This window comes from Hetaerina americana, unplaced genomic scaffold, assembly GCF_022747635.1.
Source record: "Hetaerina americana unplaced genomic scaffold, ioHetAmer1.1.p SCAF_3, whole genome shotgun sequence".
Classification (NCBI taxonomy): domain Eukaryota; kingdom Metazoa; phylum Arthropoda; class Insecta; order Odonata; family Calopterygidae; genus Hetaerina; species Hetaerina americana.
The window spans coordinates 20,079,088-20,105,809 of NW_027286874.1; the positions used below are offsets into that span (position 1 = coordinate 20,079,088).

A 26,722-nucleotide genomic window follows, 5' to 3' on the forward strand; every position below is an offset into this window, starting at 1 on the left:
GTCATTAACAACAACAAATGATATAAAAATTCCCAACTATATTTGTGGGACACATTGTACAAAAAAGAGAGTTAATTTATCATCAAAGCTTCCCTCTTTAAACCATCATGAATTCCCCATTAAGATACCAGCAAGATCCAACGAATAGCACTAAACACTATTACCTTTGACGGTAAATCAAATACCATTTCCTTACTCTCTTACACAGTTTCATGATTAGGAAGGGAATAATTGTCACAAGGCTAATAAATCACAGACTGTAATAAAATTATAACACGATAACAAACTGGCGACAGAACATATGTAAATCATGATAACTGCCACTTCAAATTCAGACTTTATGGTAATAGAAAATTTGCTGACATCACAGGCGACACCAGTAGTTAGCATTAAGGTGTTACAAAGGAGTTAAGATGACTTCTTAAAATAAACATGTATATAAAATATTTTAAAAGGCATGGCGGATATAGGCAATCACATCACTGCGACATGAGAAGAATAAAAGGGGGAACATCAAGTAGAATCTAGTCGCCAGTTTCCCCCAAGACATTGAATGAACAAGGAAGAACACTGTATCAATTACACACACGGCTTTCAGCAAACACACTTCACATTCACACCGTAACAAATACACAAGCCCCAATTACACTACACTGAAGCCTGGAGAATCTCACACACACACACAGCTGGCTATTAAAGGTGGGCTAAAACAGGACTGAGTCCCAAGCACTTGGTACATACTGGCTCACAAAAGCCACCTCAAGCAAGAATGCAAAGCACAATTGCAAGACCAAGAAAAATAAAGGTAAGAAATGAGAGTTGCAAAGGCATTTAGTAAACACAGCTGTATATACCACACAGTTTATAACCCAACACCTCATACTGAGAGCATGAGGATTAAACGCGGAATGAAGAGCAGTTCAGTATAACACTTTATAGCCCACCTAGCCAAGGATTTCTAATAACTACGCAGCTTTCTTCATATTGTAATGAAGATAAGGATCACCTGTGGAATTGGTCACTTATGTACACTTCTTAAAACCAATTTCATCTTTAAGGTTCAGTTTTGTACACTGCCTTAGAAGCTTGTGTAACTCAATTTATTGTTCGTTCACTACCCAGGACTTCCCCATGCTTAAAAAAGAAGTGGGTCTGCAAAAAATCAGAGTATAAAACCACAATATTTGAAAATAATATTTCAAATCCTCCAACTAATTGTCAAGGTTTTTTGTATCCTCTATCTGCTGGAAGCACACAGATATGGGTGAGGCAAGTCACATTCACTGTCAACTTTCCCCTTCTCAGCCAAGGTCTTATATTCCTGAAGTGTTTTCATTACTGCGACACTAGGGGGGAAATTCCCAAATTCCAGTATAATATTTGATAGAGCGGGTGCTATGGGAAGGCTGTAGGGGAGTTGGGAGAAGTGCTTAGAGTGGACGTCGACAGCTGCGCTTCTCTCCAAATGATGGACCTCCCAATGAGCACCCGGCTGCATCTCACTTCTTTGAGTGCCTCATGCTTCCACCTCCATCCTTAGATACACTTCCTCGACGCCCACTTCCCCCAACTTGGAATATGGGAGGTGCCATTTGAATGACTGAACTGAAAATAGTACAAAATAAGTCCTCAGTTCTCTGTCCAAACCATAATATGACACTTTGCCTTTCTCAGAAAGTTCAACACACACTGACAGAATAAATTAGTGGAACAAAATATGCAAAAAAATTCAAATCCCACCAAATATCCTGATTTTAATGCATGCTGAATTTTAAATTTTCAAGCCTTAGTAATGGCATTCATAATTCATTACAGCGTAGTGCTTAATTTTATTTACTTTAAAACATTATTCACGTACAGCAGTAGCACCAATTTACAGTGAAAAAATATAACAAACATGAAAGAGGACAAAATACAATGACAGCATAACAATAAACAATGAGAACCTAAGATGGACATGGGAAAAATTTAATTTGTTGAAAGAAGAGATTAAGCTTGGGTGATGTAATTGTTGCATGATAAATTAAAAGGATCGAAGTGAATTTAGAAGAGAGGAGAGGCGAAATAAAGGTGAGCACTTGGTGAGAGATATTCTAGGAATAGGTATTTGGAGTAGGGAGTGGGTGCAGGTGAATCCACTTGGTATCCTGAAGTTGAAGAGAGAGAGAGAGCAGTTCAGGGCAATCAATAGTAGTTTTAAATCAGCTTTATGTCTGCGGTTTAGACATGAAAGAGGAATTACCTTATTTGCTAAAATATCAGCCACAGTCTTCATTATATTTCATTAAGAAAGAATCCACTCTTCTGCTTAAATTTGAGCCTTATAAAAAGTTACAGAATAAATATTTTCATAATGGGTGTTTCTATTTTTAATGCAATTCTCAGGTTCTATTTAAATTTGGTTAATAATTAAACATGCTTATCACTTATATAATGACAAATTTGGATGCTCATATGTTTGAATGCTAATATAACAGCAATTCATCTAATAAAGAACGCAAAGACACACAATACAACGTTCATATTTTACCACGACAGTGGATTGACAAGTAAAAACAAAACTACTTTCCAAAGAGGTAGTTTTGAAGGAATGAAATGAAGATTTATCCTACCTAGTCACTAAACTGTTGCCCTATTATTATATTAGGTCATTACCTAGCCATACTAGAACAAGATCAAGACATATTTGGGTAATCCATCACAATTTTGATTAAAACTAATTGGCAGACATCATTTGCTAACTCCCGCAGAGTTGGGCAATTATGAGGATAAGAAAAGTTAAACATAAAGAATGTCATTATATCCAACATTCGGAAAAATTAAACAATTATTCCAAACATATTTTTATTACATTGAAATTATACTGAAATGAAAATGTTCACAAAATTTTTGTACTGAATTGTTTGTAAGATCATAAACAACAAATTTATTCAATGTATCCTCCACTTGCTTAAATGACGGTCTCCATTCTTAGTCTGAAGCATTCATAGACCTGTTTTAACGTGCCACAGTCTATATTGGTGAATATGTATTCAATAATGGCTCTGAATGTTGTAATGGGTATCAATGTGGTAACCCTTTCAACCACGCTGCACGCGTAGCAGTCCAACGGATTTTAATCTTGGCCATTGGGAGGCCATAATTCTTTGGACCAAAAGATATTGGCATCTAACAACCAATTTTGCAACAAATGATTCGTATGGGCTAGCACACCATCCTGCTGGAAAACGTATGGCCTTACAGATGACAAGTCTCCATCTACAGCTTCACTATGTTTGTCAGAACATGCAAATAACCTTCTTGGTTTATGAATTCAATGGTGTAAGAGACTATTTTGTGAAAATTCATCATCACTGAATAAATACTTATCATTTTTTCACATTAAAAAACTTTATTATACTACAACCAGTTCAACACATAGGCACATACCCAATGATATCGCCTAAGCCTTGAAACCGGTGGTGGTATAATGAAGTTTTTTGTAAGAAAAAATACCAAGTTTCTTTATTCAGGGTTCTTTGTTGATATTTCCCTCTTTTATTAAATAAATGCGGTGGCATGACATCACTCTCACTGAACACAACTCCTAGCATGTGAACATAACCTGGAAATTTTGTTCTGGAAATAATGGGGACTTCTTGAGGGTTGTGGGCAAGCCCGCAGGCATTCCTAAGATTGGTTTCACCATCCAAATATTTTTCACCAGAAAAAAATTGATTTGTCCAGCAGTTTTGTTTTTGAAAGAACACAAAAGCAGGTTTAAACATTCAACTTGCTTTGCCATGGTTACTTCGGAAATCATCTGTCTAAAGAGGGCAGTCCATAAAGTAACTAATGTTTCGGCCTAGCATGGCAGTGGGTAGGGCTAGAGCCACCATTTTGGTATCTAAGCATCCATACAAGGTCTGTTAAAAAAGTATCACGAATGTTGAATTTTTGCAGGTTATGAAAGTTAGATAATTGATTTTTTTGTGGTGTTATGTTGGCACTTATGTCTCACACTTATGCCGAAAAGTTTGGCCATTTTGAATGTTCAGCTAATTGTTGACAGCTGTTTTGCTAGGACGTGTTTCGGCTTGTCTTCGATTTTTGCCAGTTCCAAAAAATGGATCAAATAATCTGAATCAAATTTTGCGTGAAAAACGAAATTAAGTGCGGGGACGCATTCCAAACATTGACTGTGGCAAAAGGAAAAGCTACCTTGGACCAAAGCAATGTTTATTGAGGGTACAAAATGTTCTCAGAGGGCCGACAAGATATGAACAACAAAGAGCATGCCAGATGCCCGAGCACGTCAACAACAGATGAAAACATTAATGAAGTGAAGAAAATAGTAATGGCCAATTGTCGAGTCACCATTAGAAAAGTTGCTGAGGACCTAAACATATCGATTGGCTCGTGCCATTTGATTTTTACTAATGATTTGGGCATGACACAGGTCACCACGAAATTTGAACAAAATTGCTCACTTTCAACCAAAAACAGCAATGCATTAACATTGGTAATGAGGTAAGAACTTTGCCAGCGACAACCCAATTTTTTTCCAGAGGGTGATAACTGGTGATGAATCATGGGTTTATACTTATGACATGAAACTAAAGCTCAATCATCCCAATGGAAGCTGCAGCACAAGCCAAGACCAAAAAAAGCATGCCAAGTTCGGTCGAATGTGAAAGTTTTGCTTAGTTTTCTTTAATTGCAGGGGCATGGTGCATCATGAGTTCTTGCAACAAGGTAGAACGGTAAATGAGGAATATTACCTGCAAGCAATGTGCAATTTGCATGAAGCATTTCTACACAAACACCTGGATTTGTGGAAGAATAAAAATTGGCTTTTGCACCATGACAACGCCCCTGCTCACACATCGTTACTTGTGCACGAATTTTTGACCAAAAGCAACACACTAATGATGCCGCAGCCACCATGTTCCCCAGATCTGGCCTTCAGGGACTTTTTCTTGTTCCCGAAACTGAAGGGGCCCATGAAAGGACGACGTTACGCTACGATTGATGAGATAAAGATTGCATCAAAGGAGGAGCTAAACAAGATCACAAAAAATGATTTTTTGAAGTGCTTCCAGGATTAGAAAAAACGTTGACACAGGTGTATAATATCTAATGGGGATTACTTTGAGGGGACAAAACAGATGTTCATGAATAAATAAAAAATGTTTGAAAATACACAAAAGTCATGATACTTTCTGAACAGACCTCGTACACTCAGTGCGCATGCTGCTGTGGTAGTGTCTGGACTGTGGTTCTTCTAATTTGCTAATATGCACACTGCAATAGAAAATCCCACAAGTTGTGAACTGCGATCTGTGATTAGGTTTATATCGGCAAAAAACCACAAGCCAATTGAGATTCATAGACAACTTAGTGAAGTATATGAAGATGGAATAATGAGTGCAGGTGGAGTGAGGCAGTAGTGTATTCAGTTTAAAACTGGCCAGGCCAAAGTTCTCGACAAGGACTGCAGTGGTCTGCCTAGCTTTGTGACAGATGAACTGACAGTGAAAATCAATAAAAAAATTTGTGAAAATCGCCGATTTAAGATTACGGATCTCTTGCCAAATATGGCTGGCCACACAGCACAATGACAGTGATCCAGAGTTGCATGCTGTTGCAAACAAGTGGTTAAAATTTATGGCAGTATATTTCTTCAGAGACTGAATTGAAATGCTTGGGTATCATTATGATTGCCTCAATTTAAATGGCGACAAAGTAGAAAAGTAGTTTAAGAATGTGCCTTTCAGATGTATGTAATAAAACTTTGTCTTGCCCATAGGTTCATTATTTATTTCAAAATATAAGTTAATATCTAGACAGCCCTCATATTTCAGGGGTGTAAGACTTATAGCAGAGGTCTCTTATGATTCAACACATAATCTTTTCCCTCACACCTACAACAATTTTCAGATCAATTTCCCTGGCTCCCCAAAAATCAGCTCATGAGGCATTTGGATGACATTGGGCATCCTGAAATGCACTCCTTCAAGTGAGTTTTCATTGCCAGTGTTTCAAAACCGTTGTCAGACTTTTCTGACTCATTATACTTTGCAATAACATCATATAGCATTGATCTAAGGTACCAGAAAAACGAATAATTTCTTTCGCTGAGCGATCACAGCTCACTCTTTCAATAATTGCAGCTCTTCGGTTATATTCCGCACTTGCTCTTGGCATTACGACCATTTTGAGGTTATGACTGTTAAGTACATAAGTCAAGCTTATTTGGGTGCCAATGGCGACCTCTACATGTGGCATATATTGGCAGAAATTTCAAATTGAATTTTTTCCTGCCGCACCCTGTAAATTTGATTTGGATAAATAAATGACCAATTATCTAAGGAAAATAGCAGGGAAACTGTAAAGGACGTTGCATCAATATTTACACAGAAAATATTACTTTCACCAATTTTGTAGAGTAGATACATGGAATGTGAGGAAATAAAAGTCTACGGTTACCTTATTCACATCCACTGTTAGGCTTTTTTTCTACAAAATACTCAAGGTTGATAAAGCACAAAGTTAATTGAGTTACTAATTAACTATATATTTTATTGGGAATAAAACAGCATTGTTTTTATACTGTCAAACTGCAAATATTGAATCATAAGAAATTCTTAAGTGCCTTTAAATTGAAGTCCAATGTTTTGTCTATTGAACTTAGAAAGAACAAGGTCTTAGAATACACTTCATGCAATCAATATTTTCAAACAACACATATTTAATTAATACCTGGAAATATCATGGCAAAAATTGAAGTATGCCACCATAAAAGGTTATATTATAAACTTCTATAAAATTATTTTTATTGCTTTCATTTGCCTGTTATTGTACTTTCTCACTATTTTGATTTATATGATAACATCATTAGTATCATACTTTTTTCATAGAAAGGAATAACAACAATTAGCTTTTTTCATACGAGGGTCATCCGGAAAGTAGTACCCGTTCGTGAAATAAAGACACAAAAGTAAATATTAACAAACATAAAAAATTTTATTTGAAAGAGGATACTTTAAACTACTTCTCAACATAATCTCCAAGCAAATTAAGGCATTTGTCATAACGTGTGACAAGTTTCTGTATTCCTGCTGCATAGTCCTTCGCCGCCAGCTCATTGAGATACGCGAGGGACCCATCTTGCACAAATTTTTGCATAATGCAGATGGTGTTTAACAATTTCATGAACAATTGTTCGAGAAACATTGGGAAAATGCTCACAGATGTCATCAATTGTGACGCGCCGATCGTTCCTCACGAATTCGTCAACTGAGCTCACCAGTTGGTCTGTAATGACAGACGGTCTCCCCGAACGCTCATCGTCGTGTGTGTTCCCCCTCCCCATGTTGAAGTTGCGACACCACCGCCGAACAGACGACTCGTCCATTACATTGTCTCCATACACCTCCTTTAATTGGCGATGAATATCACATGGGCGAACGTTTCTTGCATTGAGGAATTTAATCACTGCCCTCACTTCACAACTGGCGGCGTTCTCAATTTTTTTAAACATTGTAAACAATCACAGAAACAACACAGGCAATGCTAGCGTCACGCAACTTGGCTCAGAGAAGGCAGACAAGCCACTGAAGCTATCTGACCTCGTCCAGCGGCTACTCGCGTCGTCAGCACTTCATGCGGCACGAACGGGTACTACTTTCCGGATGACCCTCGTACATAAATGTCATCATTTCTAGTATTTCTCTCATTAGAATTTTTTTATGGAACCTGTAGTTTCACAAACCTTGCTTCCCATAAATTGATCAAAATGAAGTTACAGTAGAATATAATATATGGGATTATGGCCGTAATTAATTCTTAAAGAGTGTAATTTGATTAAATGCATTTGGCAATGAACCAGAAAATGAAAGCAGGAGCATGATATTACAAGCCAAAGCGAATCCATGACTTGTGGAGCATGCAGTATTCTAAATTTCCCCATTAAAGGCTTTCACCAGTCTGTTCTCATGATCTTCAAGACTATTCTCACATCTGAAGTTAGGCTGATGCTCAAGGAGCTCTGGGCACATACCGCTCCACCTTGGGTAGGCCTCAATTGTGGCTCTAAATATGATTATGGGCATATTTGTCCCCAACCCCCCAGGGGCACCTAGGTAAGTTTTATAAGCACAGGCCTTTTTCCAACCAATCATAGCAATCTTTAGGTTGATTACTGTGAATTGTTTTAGGAAAAATTCCAATAGAAGTCTCTCATCAGAAAAAACTCTTGGCAACCCATAACAGAGAAAAGATTAAACAGTACATCTCAAAGAGCTAAAATCCCCTCATTACAGAATGAAAGAGCACATTTTAGAAATTCTGATCTGCCTGCGGTATTAATTAAATGAAGAGTGAAATAACCGCCTGGCTGACTGATTGCCTTCCTTTTGGTTATAGATTGTAATCGTAACCTTGTTATTAATGATCAAACTGCATGGGATAATTTGTCACACCAGGGATAGGGAGAATGATTCACATACACCCAAGGGCAATACTTACTTGGACTGCTTAGAGGAATCAGTGGCAGCAAGAACACTACCTACATTCGATGTAGAAGCATTACCATCTCCAACTCCTGCACCAGCTACCCCCCGGCGTCTCATACTTAAGAAACTCCAATCAGCACCTCGATCTAGAAAAGGCGCCAAAAGATAAAGAAGAAAAAAAAAGAGTACATAGAGATGCCAAAAGACAAGGAAATTGCATATAATGATAACCTAATGCCTACAAGGTATGTCCTGAAAGTAATGTTAGCGATTTTATTGTGACGCGACTAAGTCGGACTGGTTGAAACTGAGTGGGGGAACTCAGCTAAGCAGCGTTCCGTCACCAAGTGTGCTCTGAGCATCTGAAGAGAGGCGACGGGCCTGTCTGTGAGTTGTTTTATGATCTTGTTTAAGTAAAAATGCAGCGCTCGTTAGAGCAAAGAATTATGATCAAGTTTGGCGTGAAACTTGGCAAGACCACTACGGAACCCGTTTCTATGATCAAGACTGCTTACAAAGTTGATGTCCTGTCATATCGGCAAGTTTTTCAATGGCAGAAGGCCTTTTTGGAAGGCCGGGAAAAGGTCAACGACGAGGACAGCCATCCATTACCACCACGGCTGATAATGTAACACAAGTGAGGGAACTATTGAACTCCAACTGATGATTAAGTGTTCGTTTAATGGCCGACATGTTAAACATTCCAAAAACTAAAGTTTATGAGATCATTACGAACAATATTGGCATGTGGAAGGTGTGCGCAAAACTGGTTTCTTAAGTACTCCCTGATGACCAAAATTCATGCCGCATTGAAAAATGCCGAGAAAACCTCGACATGTGCAAACATGATCCCAAATTTTTGGATAACGTCATTACAGGTAATGAGACTGCTTCCCCCAACTTTTTTTGTTGCCTCATGCCTCAAAACACTCCTGAAAGGCAAGCATTTCGGGACAATTGACAAGATCAAAGCAGCTTGCACCATGTCATTTAAGGACATTCCAAAGGAGGCCTACCGCAATGCATTCGAGAGCTGGAAGTCCTGCTGGAGCCGATTTATCATCACAAACGGAGCCTATTTTGAAGATTTTTAAACACTTGTAATGAGAAATTCAAAAAATGATTTGGTATTAACTTACTGACATTACTTTCAGGACAAACCTTGTAGGTGAGTAATGCAATCTTGTATCGTCTAGGATGAACCACCAAGGAGACTCATACTCTTTCCAATAGACGGCTGTGATCACCGGTTTGTATCTTAGCAAAGGATCAGTAGAATTTCGTAATTACATACATTGCATGGCATTGTGAGCCAGACCATGTTATCATCATTTGGTTATAATTTACTCTATAAAACTTTGAAATTCAATATTTTCAGACCTAATAATCACAGGAAAATTAATTTTACATAACCAAAACCCCTCTATATCATATGTGATAGATACATAGTTTGATCTATGCTTACAAATGTGGACCATATGGAGGTAGATGAAGGGGAAAAAAGAAAAATGAGGACAGTTTAGAATGCTGACAGATATCAAGGAAGGAAGATGCTATAAAGCTACAAGTAGAAGCCAAGGACATGAGTCCTGTTACAAGACAGACTTACAAAACAGGAATAATAATTTTGAAAATAATTAATAATATTAAAATTCATGTAGTTTCACAATAAAAATAATTTTTTCAAGAATAGTTATTCCCAGCCCAAAGGAAAAACTCTTTTTACCACAAAATGTGCTCTAAAAACAACCTGCATCTTATGTGCCAAAGGTATAAGAGTATGACTTCGTCTTATAAATCACAAGTGAATTTGATGAGGTAAAAAGTACTTTCTATTAAGTATTTTTTAACTCATCAGACATTAACAATTGATGCCTTTATCACAAATTTTGAAAATATTACTGCCTTGAGCCAATAGATAGCAATAAGAACTTTAACATTCCTCGTATTTCCTAAAAAATTCCCAAATAAATCATAAATTAAAACAATGTAGGAAGTTCAGTTTCATCTCACCTCTGGTGCTATTGCGAAATTTATAGGTATTGGGCTAACAGGGATGCCATCTCTGCTTAAGCATTACCTCTCTCGTGGTATACTCAAGAGACAAGAAGGCATTTAACCGTCAGTAGTACGATAGTGTTGTTCAATTGTAATATATTCCTTTCAATTTAGCATTCATATCTCCTTTTAAACACAAGCTATTTGTTGCATAAAAAGCTAAAATTAGAATAACCACATGGGATCAAATGATAACAGATTGTTATATTGATGTGCCAATAAAGTATTGCATTTAAATTTGTCTTGAATTAGGCTTCAGAAATGGAAACAGGGTAGCTGAAAGGCAATTTGGCCTAACTCCAACTGAGAGGATGATAAAAGGATGGAGGAAACAGAAAATTGATTTAGTGAGTAGATAGACAAATCAAAAAACTTAACGTTCATGTGCTCTTATAGAGTCAGAGCTCGAGGGACTACAGGGTCCGCACAATAAGTATTGGCACTGATTCGCTTTAGCCTCAATGGAGCTGTGGATGAGGGTCCGACCAGTCGGCTCAGTAAACGGGTACCCCACCACTCAGGTGCACTTAGTTCAGTGGCCTCCGGGCATGCGTTGAGAGAGATGGATTTTTCAGACGTTTGATTGGTTGTGGTGTCATCGTGCCAGCATGGAGCGCACTGTCAAGCAACGCTACGCTGTGAAGTTTTGCGTTACTCGGGAAATCCACGTCGGAGACCCTTGAACTCATTAAACAGGCTTATGGGGATGATGCCTTGAGCCACACAAGAGTTGTTGAGTGACACAAAATGTTTAAGGAAGGCCGGGAGCTCGTCGAAAACAAGCACTGTATCAGATGCCCGACAACCGCTCAAACCGATACTCAGGTGGCCAAAGTGAAAAAAGTTTTGGACTCTGACAGGCATTTAACAATCGCCCTTATCAGTGAGGAGACTGGCCTTTCAGTCGGAACCGTCCAAACAATTGCAACAGAGGATCTTGCAATGAGGAAAGTGTGCAGAAAGTCTTGAGCGAGGAACAAAAACTGTCACAGGTGGAAATTTACCTGCTGACGATATTCAGCGTGGCAACGTTGCCTCATCCCCCCTACAGCCCCGACCTGGCTCTACCTGACTTTTTCTTGTTTCCGCAAATAAAAAGGGAGCTCAAAGGATATCGGTTTAACTCCATCGAGGCGGTTCAAGCGGCAACAACAAAGGCTCTCAACAGTATTCCGGAAACTGACTTCTAGTGGGCTTTTGACCAGTGGCAGACAGGTTTTTCTGTGGATGGTTCTACAGCTGCATCATCCTCATCTTCACCATCATCACTTTCCATGGTTTCATAGCCAGAGTTGGTTATCATCCTCAAGTTATGCAGATTAATTTCACAAATTCATATTTTGTCCTGATGTTAATCTTGAGTTCCTAAATAATCTTCCATAGGATCATTAGTGTTCGTACCACCAATACCAAATAGATAATTTGCAAAGTCATGGGAGAACCTCAAAACTTTGACATTTTTTTCATCTTTTATCTACTGGAAAATTATAAAATTTAAATGCAGTTGTGCTGCAGTTCAAAATTCTCTAACCTATGCCAATCTAATTTTAAACCTTGGTACTTCTAGAAAATTATTTGCTGACCTGAGATGACCAAAGAGTAGAAAGAAATATGGCAAAAAAAGAAAGTTCATCTATTTGCCAATCTCTCATTTCTGTGGAAAGGTAAACCTGAAGGCAATGGACAAAATCTTATTTTCTAAAATTTGCAATAACCATAAGCACCTACCATATTTTGGTGATACCAAGTGAGTGCTTCATCAGAAAGGAGGTTTTAGACCAGTTGTTTTGTTTCCTTTATAAAATTAATATGGACAATATTTAATTTATATCCTCTTTATACCCGTCTTCAACACCCTCTTCATGCACTAATTTCCTCTAATCGAAGTTACTAGCCAATCAGAACATTTTAAATATGCATTCACTTTTCCCTCTCACAGATGCACTGCCTGCCTGCTTCAGCCAGAATTAAGAGGCTAATACATATATGCTCTTGATTGATACATCTAGTATTAAGCAGACTATCCTGCTGCTAATCTCTTTTAACAAAACCAGTGTGAGAGACAGATAATGCCAATACAGAATTTAATTCAAATAAGTTTTACAGCCATGACAGTTCTGTGGTATGATTGAAGTGGTTAAAGTGATGTACAAACAAAAGAGCTATTTAAAGCATGTATGCCCAGAAATTGCAAATGAGCATGCCTAACTGGTGGCAAATATGTTTGACCATCAAATATAAATGCAATTTGACTCACGTGTTGTACCACTCATCATATCAAACTATCACCGCATAGGTCTTACTATTACTAAATAATGATCTAAATATGTAGGGCTTACTATTATCAATTCAATTTATATGTAAATCATAAGGTAATCTGTACCTAGGTCATCACTTGTTATATCAAGACTCATTTTATACTGTAATCATTACACTAGGATTCTGCTGCAGAGCAAAAACATTGGACATGTTCTTAACACCCAATTAATTCCTTTAAGTTAAAAAATTACATGTTTATAAAACAATGTTTCATCAACATGACTTTAGTCATTTGATCAACTAAAAAGTTAAAAAAAAAGCCAAACAGCAATTGGATTATACTGCTAGCCACTTTTTAGTAGGTCCAACAAAATGGATTTCTGGTTGTTGGAGTGCTCTCTCTTGCCACGACTTACCACTTGGACTTGGGACTACAAATCCACCTCCTCCTCCAACCACTTCAGGTGGCTGTGCCAACCCTCGATGAATGTACTTCCACTCCCTGAGTTGCTGTTGCTGCTGTGGCTGCTGCTGCTGTTGTTGTTGTTGTTGCTGCTGCTGCTGTTGTTGTTGTTGTTGTTGTTGCTGCTGCTGGGGCTGTGGAGGTGCCTGCTGTATTGCCTGCTGCTGCTGTTGTTGTTGTTGTTGTTGCTGCTGCTGTGACTGTTCCTCTGGGTTCCCGTGCTTTGATCCACCCTGTGAATATATAAGACAAAGGATAAGAAAAGATTTCTAATTAATGCATACAATATTAGCTTACCACGGCATAATAATTACCTTAAACATTTTATTTAAGACTATGCTTTGTTAAACGGATACCTATGAATCTTCTCTTATTTCTCATTCCATAAATCATTCATTGAATCCCACGGAAACAACCACTCAAAATTCAGCCTAAAATTTAGAATGTCTAACAAAGATTTTTGACTATTTACTTATGGCAAACAACCCCCATTCACAGTGAAACTTAATCCAAAAGAATACCCAGTAACTATACATAGGAAAATTATCATTTTTATACATGCAATTTGTTCAGAGAAACTTGCTGGGGCATATTTCTGATAAACAATAAATGTACTATATGTACTAACATAGCTGAGCCCTTATGCACCATTTACACATTCATTTTTGGTTGGGACAGCAGAAAATCTTTGATTTACAGCATAGAGGCTATGTTATTGGACTTTGATATTTCTTTATTTTACTTCTCACTTAAGTATGTAGCATTTTTCATGTAAAATCAAAATCCTAACTGACTCCAGTAAACTTCACTATGGGTAACTAAGCACCTATGTTATTTGTGATACCCCCACAAATAAATAAAAGGGCATTACAAGTGAAGTCTGAGCGAACCATATCATCTATGACGCCATCTATCTATACCTAAATTGCATGTGTTCTATGTTGCCATATCCATCCTCTATGTGCAAAAGAAATTTAAATTCCCAGAGGCAAACCTAGGAATCCTAGCTTCCTTCAGGTTTTAGGGCCACTTATGAATAATTCTCTCACAATTCCCAGCAAACCAATTAAGAAAAAACTGAATCAAATCCAAAGTAGTGTGTAATAAATTCAGAAGCCACAAACTATGTTGGAGAAAAAATAGATCAAGAATAGAAGGAAAACTGGCAACAATGTTTAGACAATCTTTTACAAGGAAATGGGGTTACATTGCTGTGGTTTATTTGAAAGTCTAAAACTACAGAAATTCCTCTTTAATGCAGATTCACCTGAGTTTTAACTTCAGCTTTGCTACTGTATGAGGTCTCTGTGGAAATTATCCAGCCATGTAACATTTTGAAAAAAAAAATATCCTACTTAGAACGAGGAAGCCTTAATCTCCTTAAGACCTCATACACTTTATCCAGCATCCCTTCCACTTTTCAGAGCAATCATGGAGGTCCTTTTTCGGACTGGCCATCAGCTGCATCATCACATTCTCCTTTATCTCATCAACTGACTGGACTTTTGTTTCATAGCCATAGCCATAAACGCAGGACTCATCTCCAGGTATGCCATCTTATCTCCATGACGAATCTTTTTCTTTATCAAACCTGGATCATCATTTCACTCTGGAGCAAGTCCCCTGCAACTGCAGCATGACATTCTTGATGTTGATGAGATAAAAGAGAATGCGACGAGGTAGCTGATGGTGATTCTGAAAGAGGACTTTGCCAATTGTTTTGGTAAGTGGAAGGTAAGCATGAGGACCCAAGGGAAGTACTTAGAAGGGGACTTAGGCCCCATTGTTCTAGGTAGGCTTTTTTCTCAAAATATTGCATGGCCAAAGATAAGTAATTCATTTTGAACTAACAATTATTTTTCCAAACCAAATAATCAAAACATTTATACATTACATTTATTTACTTATTTGCTTTTGCATATCATATATTGGAGAAATTATTGTAATTCCTCAAATTCTGTCACCATAAACATTTCTATTTTGGGTACCACCATCATGCATGAATATTAATAATATTATTTTATATGTCCAATGACTCCTTATTTCAAAATAACCTAACAACATATGATTCCTCTTCACCGATTAACATTAGAAAAAATGAACGTTTGTAATATTATCTGGTTTTTGAATTAAGCTATAAATCAACTTAGCATATGATTTAGTTTTAATATATTTATTTCATTAGTTGGAGTGATATATCCAGGTGTACCATGGTACTACTAAGCCCTTGTGCGAGGTAAAATAAGATTTACATATTATAAATTTTACTCTTTCTCATCATCAAATAGCAAAGGTTTGATAGTGCAGTCATTTAAAAATAAAACAGATACAAATTAATATAATGTAATGCATTCCAAAGAACCATATCACATGAAATTATATTTCCAAACTGTCATGGATATTATATTATATAAGTTAATATGCTTTAAAATAAATCATTAAAATGATGGAAGGACATCATTTTTTCCCCAAATGATTTATTTCTAGAGATAAAATGAATCAAAACACTTAATACAAACTGATATCGCATTCGATACATTCAGTTCGAGACAGCTTGAACAAGTCTCTGACTTTCATGTTCTCATCTGATAGAACCAAAACAGTAATTCCTTCTATTCCAGTTTGTCAATCATTAAAACTAATGGTGATTTTTGGCCTTCCAACACAGTTGCATTCACATGATCACCTCTCACTTGTATCCTATTTGTATTTAATCATAGGACACCAACCATGTTGATATCATCACATACAGTTGCACCATTGGTAGGCATGTTGAGATAAATTCACAACAAAGTTATCTACTACTAATGAAGAAAATAAAAGAGAATCATTTTGAGAAACAAGGCCAAACATGCCGTATTGTGGTAACCACAACTGAGTGGCACATGTAAAACCATTTTTTTCTGTAATATAATGTTAGTTATTCAATTAAATGTGTACTTACAAATTTAAGCATGTTCCAATCAAACACATAGTCGTATGTAAAGCCTTGGTCATGAAAGAGTTTCCGGAACATTTGACGTAGGAAGGCATAATTAGGTTTTTCCTCAAATTTGAGTGAACGGCAGTGATCCAAAAATACACTAAATTCAACTGAAAAAGAATTCATAACATAAAAAGCTAATAATTGTTCAAATTATATTTTTATTAATAACTACTACTATGCAAAATATCACTAAAAAATAAAAATACAATTTAAAAACAGTAATTACTGATGAATTCTCAATTTTGAAAGTTTCAGTAGGCAATATAACACAACACAGTCAGGAATGGGGAATCATGGTGCTAGGTCTCGACATTCAGCCAAAGAGGGTCAACCTTGTCCAGTTGATATCAAATACAATCTAATGTACATTGTAAAATTATTCCCACCACCACGACAAAATGAGGGGGCATAAAAGATGTGACCAGGGAAATTGTGCCACAAAATACTTCTCTTCGGGTGGAGATCTTGGGCCTCCCAAATCATCTTGGATAAAGCTCTGCAGAAAATTCATCGTAATGGGGATAATGAACAATATTAGATCCCAATAGGTTGGGTCTTGCCAACATGGTGATTTTGGCTTTGTGAATGAATGTTCCTCATGAGGAGTAAGGACTTGAGGAGGAATGCGGGTAAAAGGGAACACAAACCAGTCAATGTGATGTGCCAATATCATTTCACAAACTTGCAAAAATATGCGCACCAAATTCAAGCCAGTCAATGCTTTTATTTCTACATGACGATGACTTCAGAAGTGGGTGGTGTTAGCAAGGAGTGAGTGAGTTTTATCATTAAAAAACAACCAAAATAGAATACACTGACATTGAGATTGATGCGACATTGACAAAATAAGACATGGGCATCCAAAACAACAATTACAATGAATTCAATATCAAAATAAATTATTGAAGGCAACCCAATTTCCCTAGTAAATAAATCATTAACTATGTGGGGAATTAACTGATTACTAGCCAAGTAATGAATTAAGTCTATTTTAGGCAAACAATATGTGATGGCAATCAAGATGAACATGTTGTCATTTCTATTGCTAGGTACAATAGGGAAAATAGTACCTAGAAGGTATTTTTCAAAGACCTCCCATCAATCATTAGTGTAATGATGATAGTGGAATGTAATTAGGTGCGGATATAAAGTAATTCATTCCTGGTTGGGTGTCTCCAAATAACAATTTATACAATGTACACATGTAACATCAGGTACGGCACCTTTGTTCTGAATTTTATGATAATAGCAAAGGCACAATTTCTCATGCCATTAGGTGTTCAGCAACTCAATCATGAAATCCGTTTGGAAAGTTGTGACTTTTACTCAAAATCTGAGGGAGATTCGGCTGGTCACTTCATGTGTCACAAGTCAGCTTTCTCCTCTATGGGTCTCTCAAGCAGAGGGCCGCTTGCAAGTCTCTTTAATGGATGGTATACAAGTTCATGGGCACTTCTAATCCTATATGCACCATTGTTTGTGGGCAATGGATTGCATACACCTGCTAACACTCATGCATTCCAATTCATCACTTTTAACATTATTCTACTCACTCACCTTGCCTGAAAACACCACCGCATGCTCCCAATAGATTGACTGCTGCATTTCTGAACTAAGTACAGTTTCAAGAAATATACTTGTCTCTACAAAAATTGAGCTCCTTCAAATAATTATTTCTCAACCATTCGACTGTTAACTATGTCACAGAAAAACTTAATTAAATTAAAAATATGGGAGTGCTGACATTTTGAAAAATTCAACCTATTGAGTATCAAGCAAGGAGCTTGATACTCAATCCACTCTTTAAAAATACCAAGATGGTATAAAAACAGTACCGGTACCAATCGTCATGAAATTGTCGGAAAGCCGAGGAAAAAATACTGGTATTCCAAATAATGACAACATTTGTTGCAACCACTACACAAAAACTTACATGGCCACTTCAATAAATGAAAACATTTGAACTAAGCATTTGCTAAGGAGATAAGGAAACTGACTTAGCCATCCTTACGATGTTTTAACCTGGGGGTGAAGGAAGTGAAGGAGGGTGTCCATGACCTCTCCTGGATTCACCCTTGAGAAGAACTACATAAATATCTAGATTAAATGATAATAAAGCAATATTAAATGTCTTAACTATGCATGGAAATTGGAGCAGCACTTCCATAAAATGAATCTTGGCACTGTAATCCATCAATTTTATGATACACCAAATTTGGCCCTAAAATATGCAAATACTATGAAATTTTAATCAGACTACTGTTACTATGGAATATTATCTACATTATGACCAGTGTACATCAAGAGGGTGTGTGGCAGGGGCAGCAGGATACCAACTGTTTAATATATTGCTATCAACTGTTAGAAAAATTAAAGCATCCATAGACTTCTTGATGATGCTGAATTTCTGGCAAACATTAAATGCAAGGAATGCACCAAATTGCAAGTAGTTTACAGTGGAAAAATCATTGGTCTGAGCTAGGATTTGAAAACAAGATCCCTCGGTTTACAAGAGAGTGCTTGAGCCACTTGAGATTCAGCAAAATTTAGTGCTACACCATTGCCTTCAGCTACTTAATTAGTAACCTTTAGTAATGTAATACTACTCTATTCAACCATGCTACTTAAAAATTCAATGTTTAGTGGGCACCCTGGTAGATTTACTACCCGAAGCAATCATCCAGCAATATATGAATCCAGGTTCAATCCCAGTCTAGGCGAATGGTTTATTCCCTGTAAAATCAAGTGGCTTTCCCTAAATAGAAGAGGATGTTCAACCACTCTGACCAAAAGGAATCAGAAGATAATGATTGGTGAAATTCCAGTTGATTAAATGAATTCAAGAATCTTCCCTGTATTTACTCACATACTTACATGTTATAAAGACTATAATCTTACAAACAACAATTGGCTGGAAAATGTGATGGTTATTACCCAGTCCAAAACTTAGAAAAATATTAATATCAGCTTTATTAATCAACATTACTTCCTTACTATAAATTAGTTTTTCCCGTATTGATAATGATTTATAAAAATGGGGCATAATAGAACACCAAAATATTATAAATTTTGAAAATTTCTATGATTATATTATTTCGGGTGATTTCAAATTCTGGGTCACCAATTTGTGAAATTTAAGAACTCTTATAGCTTACGAACAAATGTCACAAAAATTTGTTACACACATGATATTCTGATATTCCACTTAGAAATTGAAAATATGATTACTTTAATCACCTAACTTATTATTCTGTCAGATATCAGTTAATTTCTGGCATGATAAATGTCATGGGTGTACAAAAGAATCCAAAATTACTGAATTTTTGTGAAATGATAATCTTCCAGTGGGTTTTAACTGCACCCCAAGTTTTAAAATACACTGTGAACGGAGCTAATTCAATTTAGAAAAACTTGGGAATCACAGTACATAGATTTGATTACATAAAAATGACATAATTCCAAAGATTCACCCGTTGATAAGTTCAGAAAAACTAGCATGCCCCCTTTTTTACATGCAAATAAAAAATTAGCATTTGCTTTGATGAGCAATGGCGAATGAGAAGCCAGTAAGCAAAATGGAAAATTTATCATCAATATCACATTTGTAAGTAACTGACACACATGGTACAGTGGATTGCCGGTAGTCTATTAAATTTGACATAACAGCTTAACTTCATTATTTTGTAGTTCATGGGACTGACACAATTGGACTTGGAAATATCAGAGTTCAAAATAAATGAACTAATAAAAAACTTATGGTTCCAAAGTTGGCCAGTAAAAAAATGATGCCATTTTATCTTAACATAAAAATGAGGTAAATTGAGCTGATATGAGGGCAGGTAACAACAGATTAGTTCATTAGAACCGTTGGGGAGAGATGGGTAATTTGGTAGAGATGGGATCTTCAGTAAATAATGAAATTGTGGAAAGAAACTCAGTGTCGGCATTATCCTCTCTCTTAAAAGGACCCACAATTTAATGTTCTGTTTGAAAGATCACTCCACTTGATGGGTTCTTCGCGATACCCAAGTATAGATCAGGATACCCATGGAAAATAATTCTGCCACTGCTAGGGTTTGCTAATTTTATGTTTCTACTATGTTTAGGAAGTAAGCCGGAGTTGCTGCGAGTAAATAATAAAAAATACATTCGTGAATGCTTGTTCACTAACTCAAGCCAAAGTAATCAGCAAACTAATGCTTTCAGAGAAAATATCCAACCAACTTTTGGCTTGACTATCAAAGATTGATCATTGAAAGTGAATCATTCTGATTCTTGAGCTACTGCAAGATTCTCAATCAACATCACTTACAGAAGAAAACCCTTTGTCAAGTCAGCATTATACTCATTTAGTATACATTTAAGTGAAATAAACATGCATTAATTAATGGTTAAAATTCAGAGTCATAAATTGCATGTCCTTAGAAAGACAATGTCTTCATCATTGCCATATTAAACTAGTCACAAATATATTTTATTCAAAACCTTAATGCATACCACATCAATTGTAATCTGCTACGATCTCTACAAAAGATTTGATGATATTTAGTAATACAGATTTTTGAGGAACATCTATATTAATTTAGCACCTTCACAGTAGTCTACTCATTAAATATGGATATAATTGAAGAAGTCAGGCTTAATTTGGTAGAATTGTTCCACATCTAATATAGCACTATCAGTTTCAACATTAGGCTGTCTTCTGCAAGATGGTAATGGCAATCAACTATCAAAACTGATAGTACCATAATAAAAAGTATGGAAATTAACTAAGAATTATGTTTCTACAGTAAAAATGGAACATTATGATAGTGAGGTGTCAAATTACATTAAGTACTTATTTTCTTTCCTAAATATATACAACACATTCCCCAGTAGCTCTGGTGCTGGGGCGTGAGTTGCATCATTCATTAACAGAATCCATAGAAAGGTAGATATAAGTATGGGTAAATTACCATAATGTAAATTTCAAATATATTAGCAAGATATATTATGATAATTATTTAATTGACCATCATCCTTGACACATTTTACACTTCAAGCAAACATGTAACAGCTAATGAAGGTAAAAACTAAAAAGCTAGTCATAGAGGGAAGCATAAATTAATATCTAATCCTCTCTCATCCACTAATGATACTCGAATAAATCACGTTATTTAAAACCCTACATAAATGACAAATCTGGAGCAAGAAAATACTGACCTTCCTCTGTTATGACATGAGAAATCAGTCAATATGATTACCACCCTCCCGATATACATATACCTAATGGGTATTCAACTATCAAAGTTCAGCTAGAGAATTAGGATGAAGCCAGGATAATGAAAAAGTAATTACCTTTCTTGAAACTTACAAAAAACATACGTCATCTGTCTTAAAATCAAAGACAGATCCTTTACAGAGAAGTGTTACATACTCCATGTTAGTTTTATACAATTGGGAGAAATATTAAATTTTGAAATGTTGCATTTCCAAATAATTGGAGTAAACTGGATAAAGGTACAGATGAAAGATATACCGTGAGTTATTTCCCTATGTGATTTGATGAGCACAAGAAATGCAATTTGTAGGGTTAGTGCATCAAAACAAAATACCTCATAATTTAGCTTCATGATTCATTAAAAAGGACAATAAATCTCAACTGGCACAACACTTACTGGGAAACAAACGTAACACTAACTTTGCAACAGATATTTTACAAATTGAAAGGAAAGTGTGCAAGTTAAATGTTTTGAGGAAGTTGACAGATTAGCAATTTTTTTAAATTGTAGAGCCGTGATGTCATTAACATAGTTGGGCTTCTTTCCTGTTCACCTCTCATAAATGACACCTTAACCCTTCCTCACTGACCATAACCACACCTAAATCACAGGGGGAGGAGAGTAGTGAGGACCCCTCGCATCATATTGCATAGACCATTGTGGGTCACAAAACATACTTCCTCATCAAGTCAATTAGTAGGATGCCCTCCTACCTTTCCTCCTCCAGCTAACACACAAGGAAACTGTTGTAAGGTACTGTCACCTGCTAATGATATGTATCATAAAGACCATGGTCATGGGCTCATCAATTTTTTGTGGGATTTCAGTGTTTTTTTACTACAACCACTTCAAGACAACACATATATCTTTTAGAAAAGTTAAGCATACACATTTTATGCAAAGAATTTCTCTTTAATTTCTGGTCAGGTCATACCTTTCACTCCATTTTTAATTCTAATTACTTATATTAATGCATGAAACCACAAAGCTAAAGAATCAAAATGATTTTATTTCATCTTGCTTAAATATTACTAATAACTTTAAAGATTTATAATGGTAGAATGTTTGTTAATTCTCATTGCATAAGATGTTTACCTTATGAAAGAAGTTTGTTTCCATTCTAGAATAAAAAATCTAGAATAAAACCAAGGTTTCACATTCCATTAGGTAAGTGTCATATCATGATTGAGACACTGAGAAAAATTATAACCTTCATGCTAAGAAATAAGAAATTGTCCTACATACTGTATTTTCATCTCAGAAGGTTTCTAATAATTATTAACATCACCCTATCATGAGAACTTTCTCTCGTCCACCCTACATTATTTCCTCCTTAATTTCTTCATAATTTCTGTCTGCTTTAATGCAGAATGAGAATGCTGATCCTCTTGTCCTACCTCAACCAATATTTTCCCTTCTATCACACCTGCAATATACCTTTCAAAATTTCCTCCATTCGCCTTTTCTGCCTTATTATGATTTTCCCCAGCAACTTTCTCTCTTTTCCCACTTAATCAAACATTTAAAACTTAAGAATTGCCCTTCCACTTTGTCCAACTTGTTTTATCCCTTTTAGCCAAACATCCAAAAGCCTCCAAACTCAACCTTTTGCCTTAAAGACTAAGTTTCAGATACATTAAAACTATGCTCCATATTTAATCGTTTACTAATCTTTTCTTCACATCTCCAATGAATGTACCCATTACAAATTCTCTTCCTTTTTAAATGTTTTTTTCTACTAATTCAATCCTTCTCTTAATGCTCTCACTATCATGTCCATTTTCCACTAAAATACTACCCAAACACATGAACAGTTCCATTTGCTCTAAGTTTATTCCCTATTACTTTATGTTTAACTTTAACTTTTATGTGTATGGCTCTCCTACTCCTCAAGAATCTCATTAATTTTCTTTCTTGATGCTACCCTTTATCCCATACCTATCACATAATTCCTGTAATTCACTCAAAAATAACTACAATTCCTTAACTGTTTGGCTATTGATTGATTAGCTCTCAAAAAATATGATTTTATCATCTCACCAACCATTGTACACTTTCTACTGAAGAATGGCTCAGGTTAATTCAGTTGTTCGATTATATAAAGGGAACTCCAATTGTGAAATAGTAAAAATTAACTCTTTGTATACACTTATAAAACAAATTAGAGTTTTAGAGGGAAATAAACTACACATGATGAAACAAATAGCAAAATAGTTTTCTATGAATATAGGTTAAAAATACTGCAGGACTTACCAGGGTAACCTTTGCAAAGATCCTTAATTGGTGTTGACATTTTCTTTTCACTTATTCTTTCATACTTTTGCCTCTTTGTTGCAGCTCTGAGGCCTTGCCAGGGTAATGAGCCCCTATTAAAGTACATTAATACATACGCTAATGATTCTAAGTCATCCCGACGGCTTTGCTCTGCAATGGTAGATAACATATAATTAGTAAGAAAGAAAAGCTTGAATTACAGAATTTTAAAATTTTCCACTGAAAAATCAATATATTCATACATATGTAATATAAAATATAAATAAAAACACATAATATATATCATATATAAATATATATATATATATATATATATATATATATATATATATATATATATATACAACACATATATATATAAAACATATATATATATAATATATTATATATAATATATTATATATAATATATCATATATAATATATATCATATATAAATATATATATTTTATAACATAAACACAGTAATCAACCCGAAGGTCGGTTTGGTAGTATATATATAATTTTTTTGTGCATGGGAAGATTTATGGCAAGGGATAGAAAAGCCTAACTTTAAGGGAAAAAACGACCATAGTTTCAAAATAAAAATAAGGATGCAAAAAACAAATAAGAAAAAATAGTCTTTTTTAAAAAGAACTATAATTGATTGGAACCAGCTGCCTGGAGGTTTGTTTGAGCCCTTTCCATCCAATTTTAGAAGTTTTAAGAATAAATGTAAAGCAGCCACTGGGTAATAAACTTCATTGAAGTTATTAAAATATTGTCTGTATGTGATGTGGACGGCATTTTGTATGTGATGTGGAAGTGTCATTGTATGTAAGAATAATATTTTGTCTCATCTGTTTTTATAGTGCGTGTATGTATGTAATTTTCGTTGCAAGTTTTCTTTGACCAAAGTTGACCGTTGCCACCAGGAAAATCGCCTTATTGCAACAGAATTCTAAAATAATAATAATAATAACTGTTACGCAGGGAAAAATCATGTTTTTATTAATTAAAGGTTTCAACAGCAAGATTAGTGAAGAAAATAATGGCTAAAATGGACAAGGTACATGAGAAAAGAAGCAACACAACTAATTCTTAAGAGTAGGAATAATTTGTAGGAAATACATACTCATTATTCAAGAAAATGAATTAACATAAAACTCTAGGCTACACAAAATGAGATTTCTATATTTCCCTATTTTTTCCTACATTCTTATCTAAAGAGATTCAATACTCATCTTTCCGAAATTAAAACAAAGGTGATTTACAGACAGAGAAATGATTACTAGGATCAGACTTGGGTGGTAGCACATTAAACGTTTCTACTGTAAGATGTTATTTTTAATGTTAATCTCAATAAAAGTTTATTTTCTAACGATTACATTTTTAACATAAATATTTAGACAACATATTGGAATAAAATTTTCAAGTTTCAAAAACTTTTTTGTACACTTGTCTCACTTACCAACACCAAGATGTGTGTTGATACTGGCATACCGAGCAGTTCCAGTTAGATTCTTGTTCTCCCTATAGGGAATATGCACATGAGTCCTAAAATCCTTATATTTCTTTGCCAGGCCGAAGTCTATGATGTACACAAGGTTTCCTTTCTTCCCTAGACCCATCAAAAAATTATCAGGCTTAATATCTCTGTGGATTAAATTCTTGGCATGGATGAATTCAATCCTACTAATCTGTAGTAGAAGAAAATTAAAAAAATATAATTGTTAACTTCATGGTAGGAGAAAAGTAGGCGAGAAAAATGCCACTCGATATGTTCAATCGTAGATTCAAACGTACCAACTGGTCAGCAAGAAGTAAAACAGTTTTCAAGGAGAATCTGCGTGAGCAAAAATTGAATAAATCTTCCAGGGAAGGGCCGAGTAGCTCCATTACCATTACGTTGTAATCTCCTTCAGAGCCACACCACTTAATCATTGAAATTCCAACTAAAGAAGCACAAAAGTATTAGATGTGCAGGCCGATGCATTAAAAAACTATCTTATATAAAAGTATTTACCTCCTCCTTGCATTATTTTATAAATCCTAGATTCCATATAAAGTTGCGGATGCCTCGCTTTGATGCATTCAAGTTTAATGGCCACCTCTTCGCCAGTGGAAATATTAGTGCCTATGAACAGAAGAGTTACAATGCTCGAAATAATTCTTTCAATGAATCTGAAAGACGTCTGTCTTCCCCAGCGATCAATAACAGCATTTTCAACGAAAAAAGCATTAATAACTATTTCAGATGTAAGAACAATTTAAGTCTTCGCCAATCACAATCGATCATTTCACTGTTATCAGTATTTCAATGTCATAAAAACGAGAATTGTCAGACAGGGAAGATTGCTGTCAACAAAAGAATGTGGCTCGGGGAGGATGTTTGGCAATAATTTCATTTCAAAACCTTATTCTAATGACAATTAACTTGCTCTATGGAATACAATGGAAGATTGTTTGATGCTGAGACTATAAAAGTCGTACTCATGAGTTGATGCAAAGTTATGGGGAAAACCACTAAGTCAATAAATTAGAATTCAGCCATGGTATATTCATATTTACCCAGATAAATATCTCCAAAAGATCCACTACCTATCTTCCGTCCTAACCTATATTTATTTCCCACTCTTAGCTCCATTTCTGGAAGGGTCATAAAAGTCGAATTAGACAATACCAACATAAACAGATTCGAAGCAAGCAGCCATGTTGAACCTTGTTCATTGACATTCGAGAAAAGACGGAAATTCTTCACCAGCACGCAATCATACCTGGGGCTATTTTACAAATATTCGGCAACAAACACAAACGCCGATCCTTATATATTAATCCGTTTCATCAAGAATACAATAGGACGTGGGATAGCAAAGGATTATTGAGATTTCTCATTGTATGCAACACTTATTTATACTCTACTATTCCGTCAGAGCCTGGGCGATAGA

The 26,722-nt window shown here is 35.6% G+C and overlaps 1 protein-coding gene across 2 annotated transcripts; it reads right to left on the reverse strand.

The window, feature by feature from the left end:
• Positions 1–19: 19 nt before the first annotated feature.
• On the reverse strand, positions 20–26,722 carry LOC139690035 (casein kinase I-like). 2 transcript variants are annotated; one of them, XM_071587219.1, is made up of 10 exons: positions 26,552–26,722; positions 26,346–26,423; positions 25,801–25,911; positions 25,581–25,729; positions 25,246–25,474; positions 23,776–23,946; positions 16,220–16,368; positions 13,229–13,508; positions 8,509–8,641; positions 21–1,605 (listed from the first exon to the last, which is right to left on the reverse strand). In XM_071587219.1, the coding sequence occupies exons 2-10, from the start codon at positions 26,419–26,421 to the stop codon at positions 1,500–1,502; spliced, it is 1,404 nt and encodes a 467-aa protein (XP_071443320.1). In that variant the 5' UTR covers positions 26,422–26,423; positions 26,552–26,722; the 3' UTR covers positions 21–1,499. The 2 variants fall into 2 exon arrangements, with proteins under 2 accessions (XP_071443319.1, XP_071443320.1); XM_071587218.1 differs by lacking the exon at positions 26,552–26,722 and having other exon boundaries at positions 20–1,605; positions 26,346–26,436.

Coding starts and splice junctions, on each gene's coding strand:
- LOC139690035 (XM_071587218.1), bottom strand. CDS start 26,436: ATGACCCTTCCAGAAATGGAGCTAAGAGTGGGAAATAAATATAGGTTA. Junction 25,730..25,800: donor TAAAATAATGCAAGGAGGAG/GTAAATACTTTT, acceptor GTGCTTCTTTAG/TTGGAATTTCAATGATTAAG. Junction 1,606..8,508: donor GATTCCTCTAAGCAGTCCAA/GTAAGTATTGCC, acceptor TACTATTTTCAG/TTCAGTCATTCAAATGGCAC.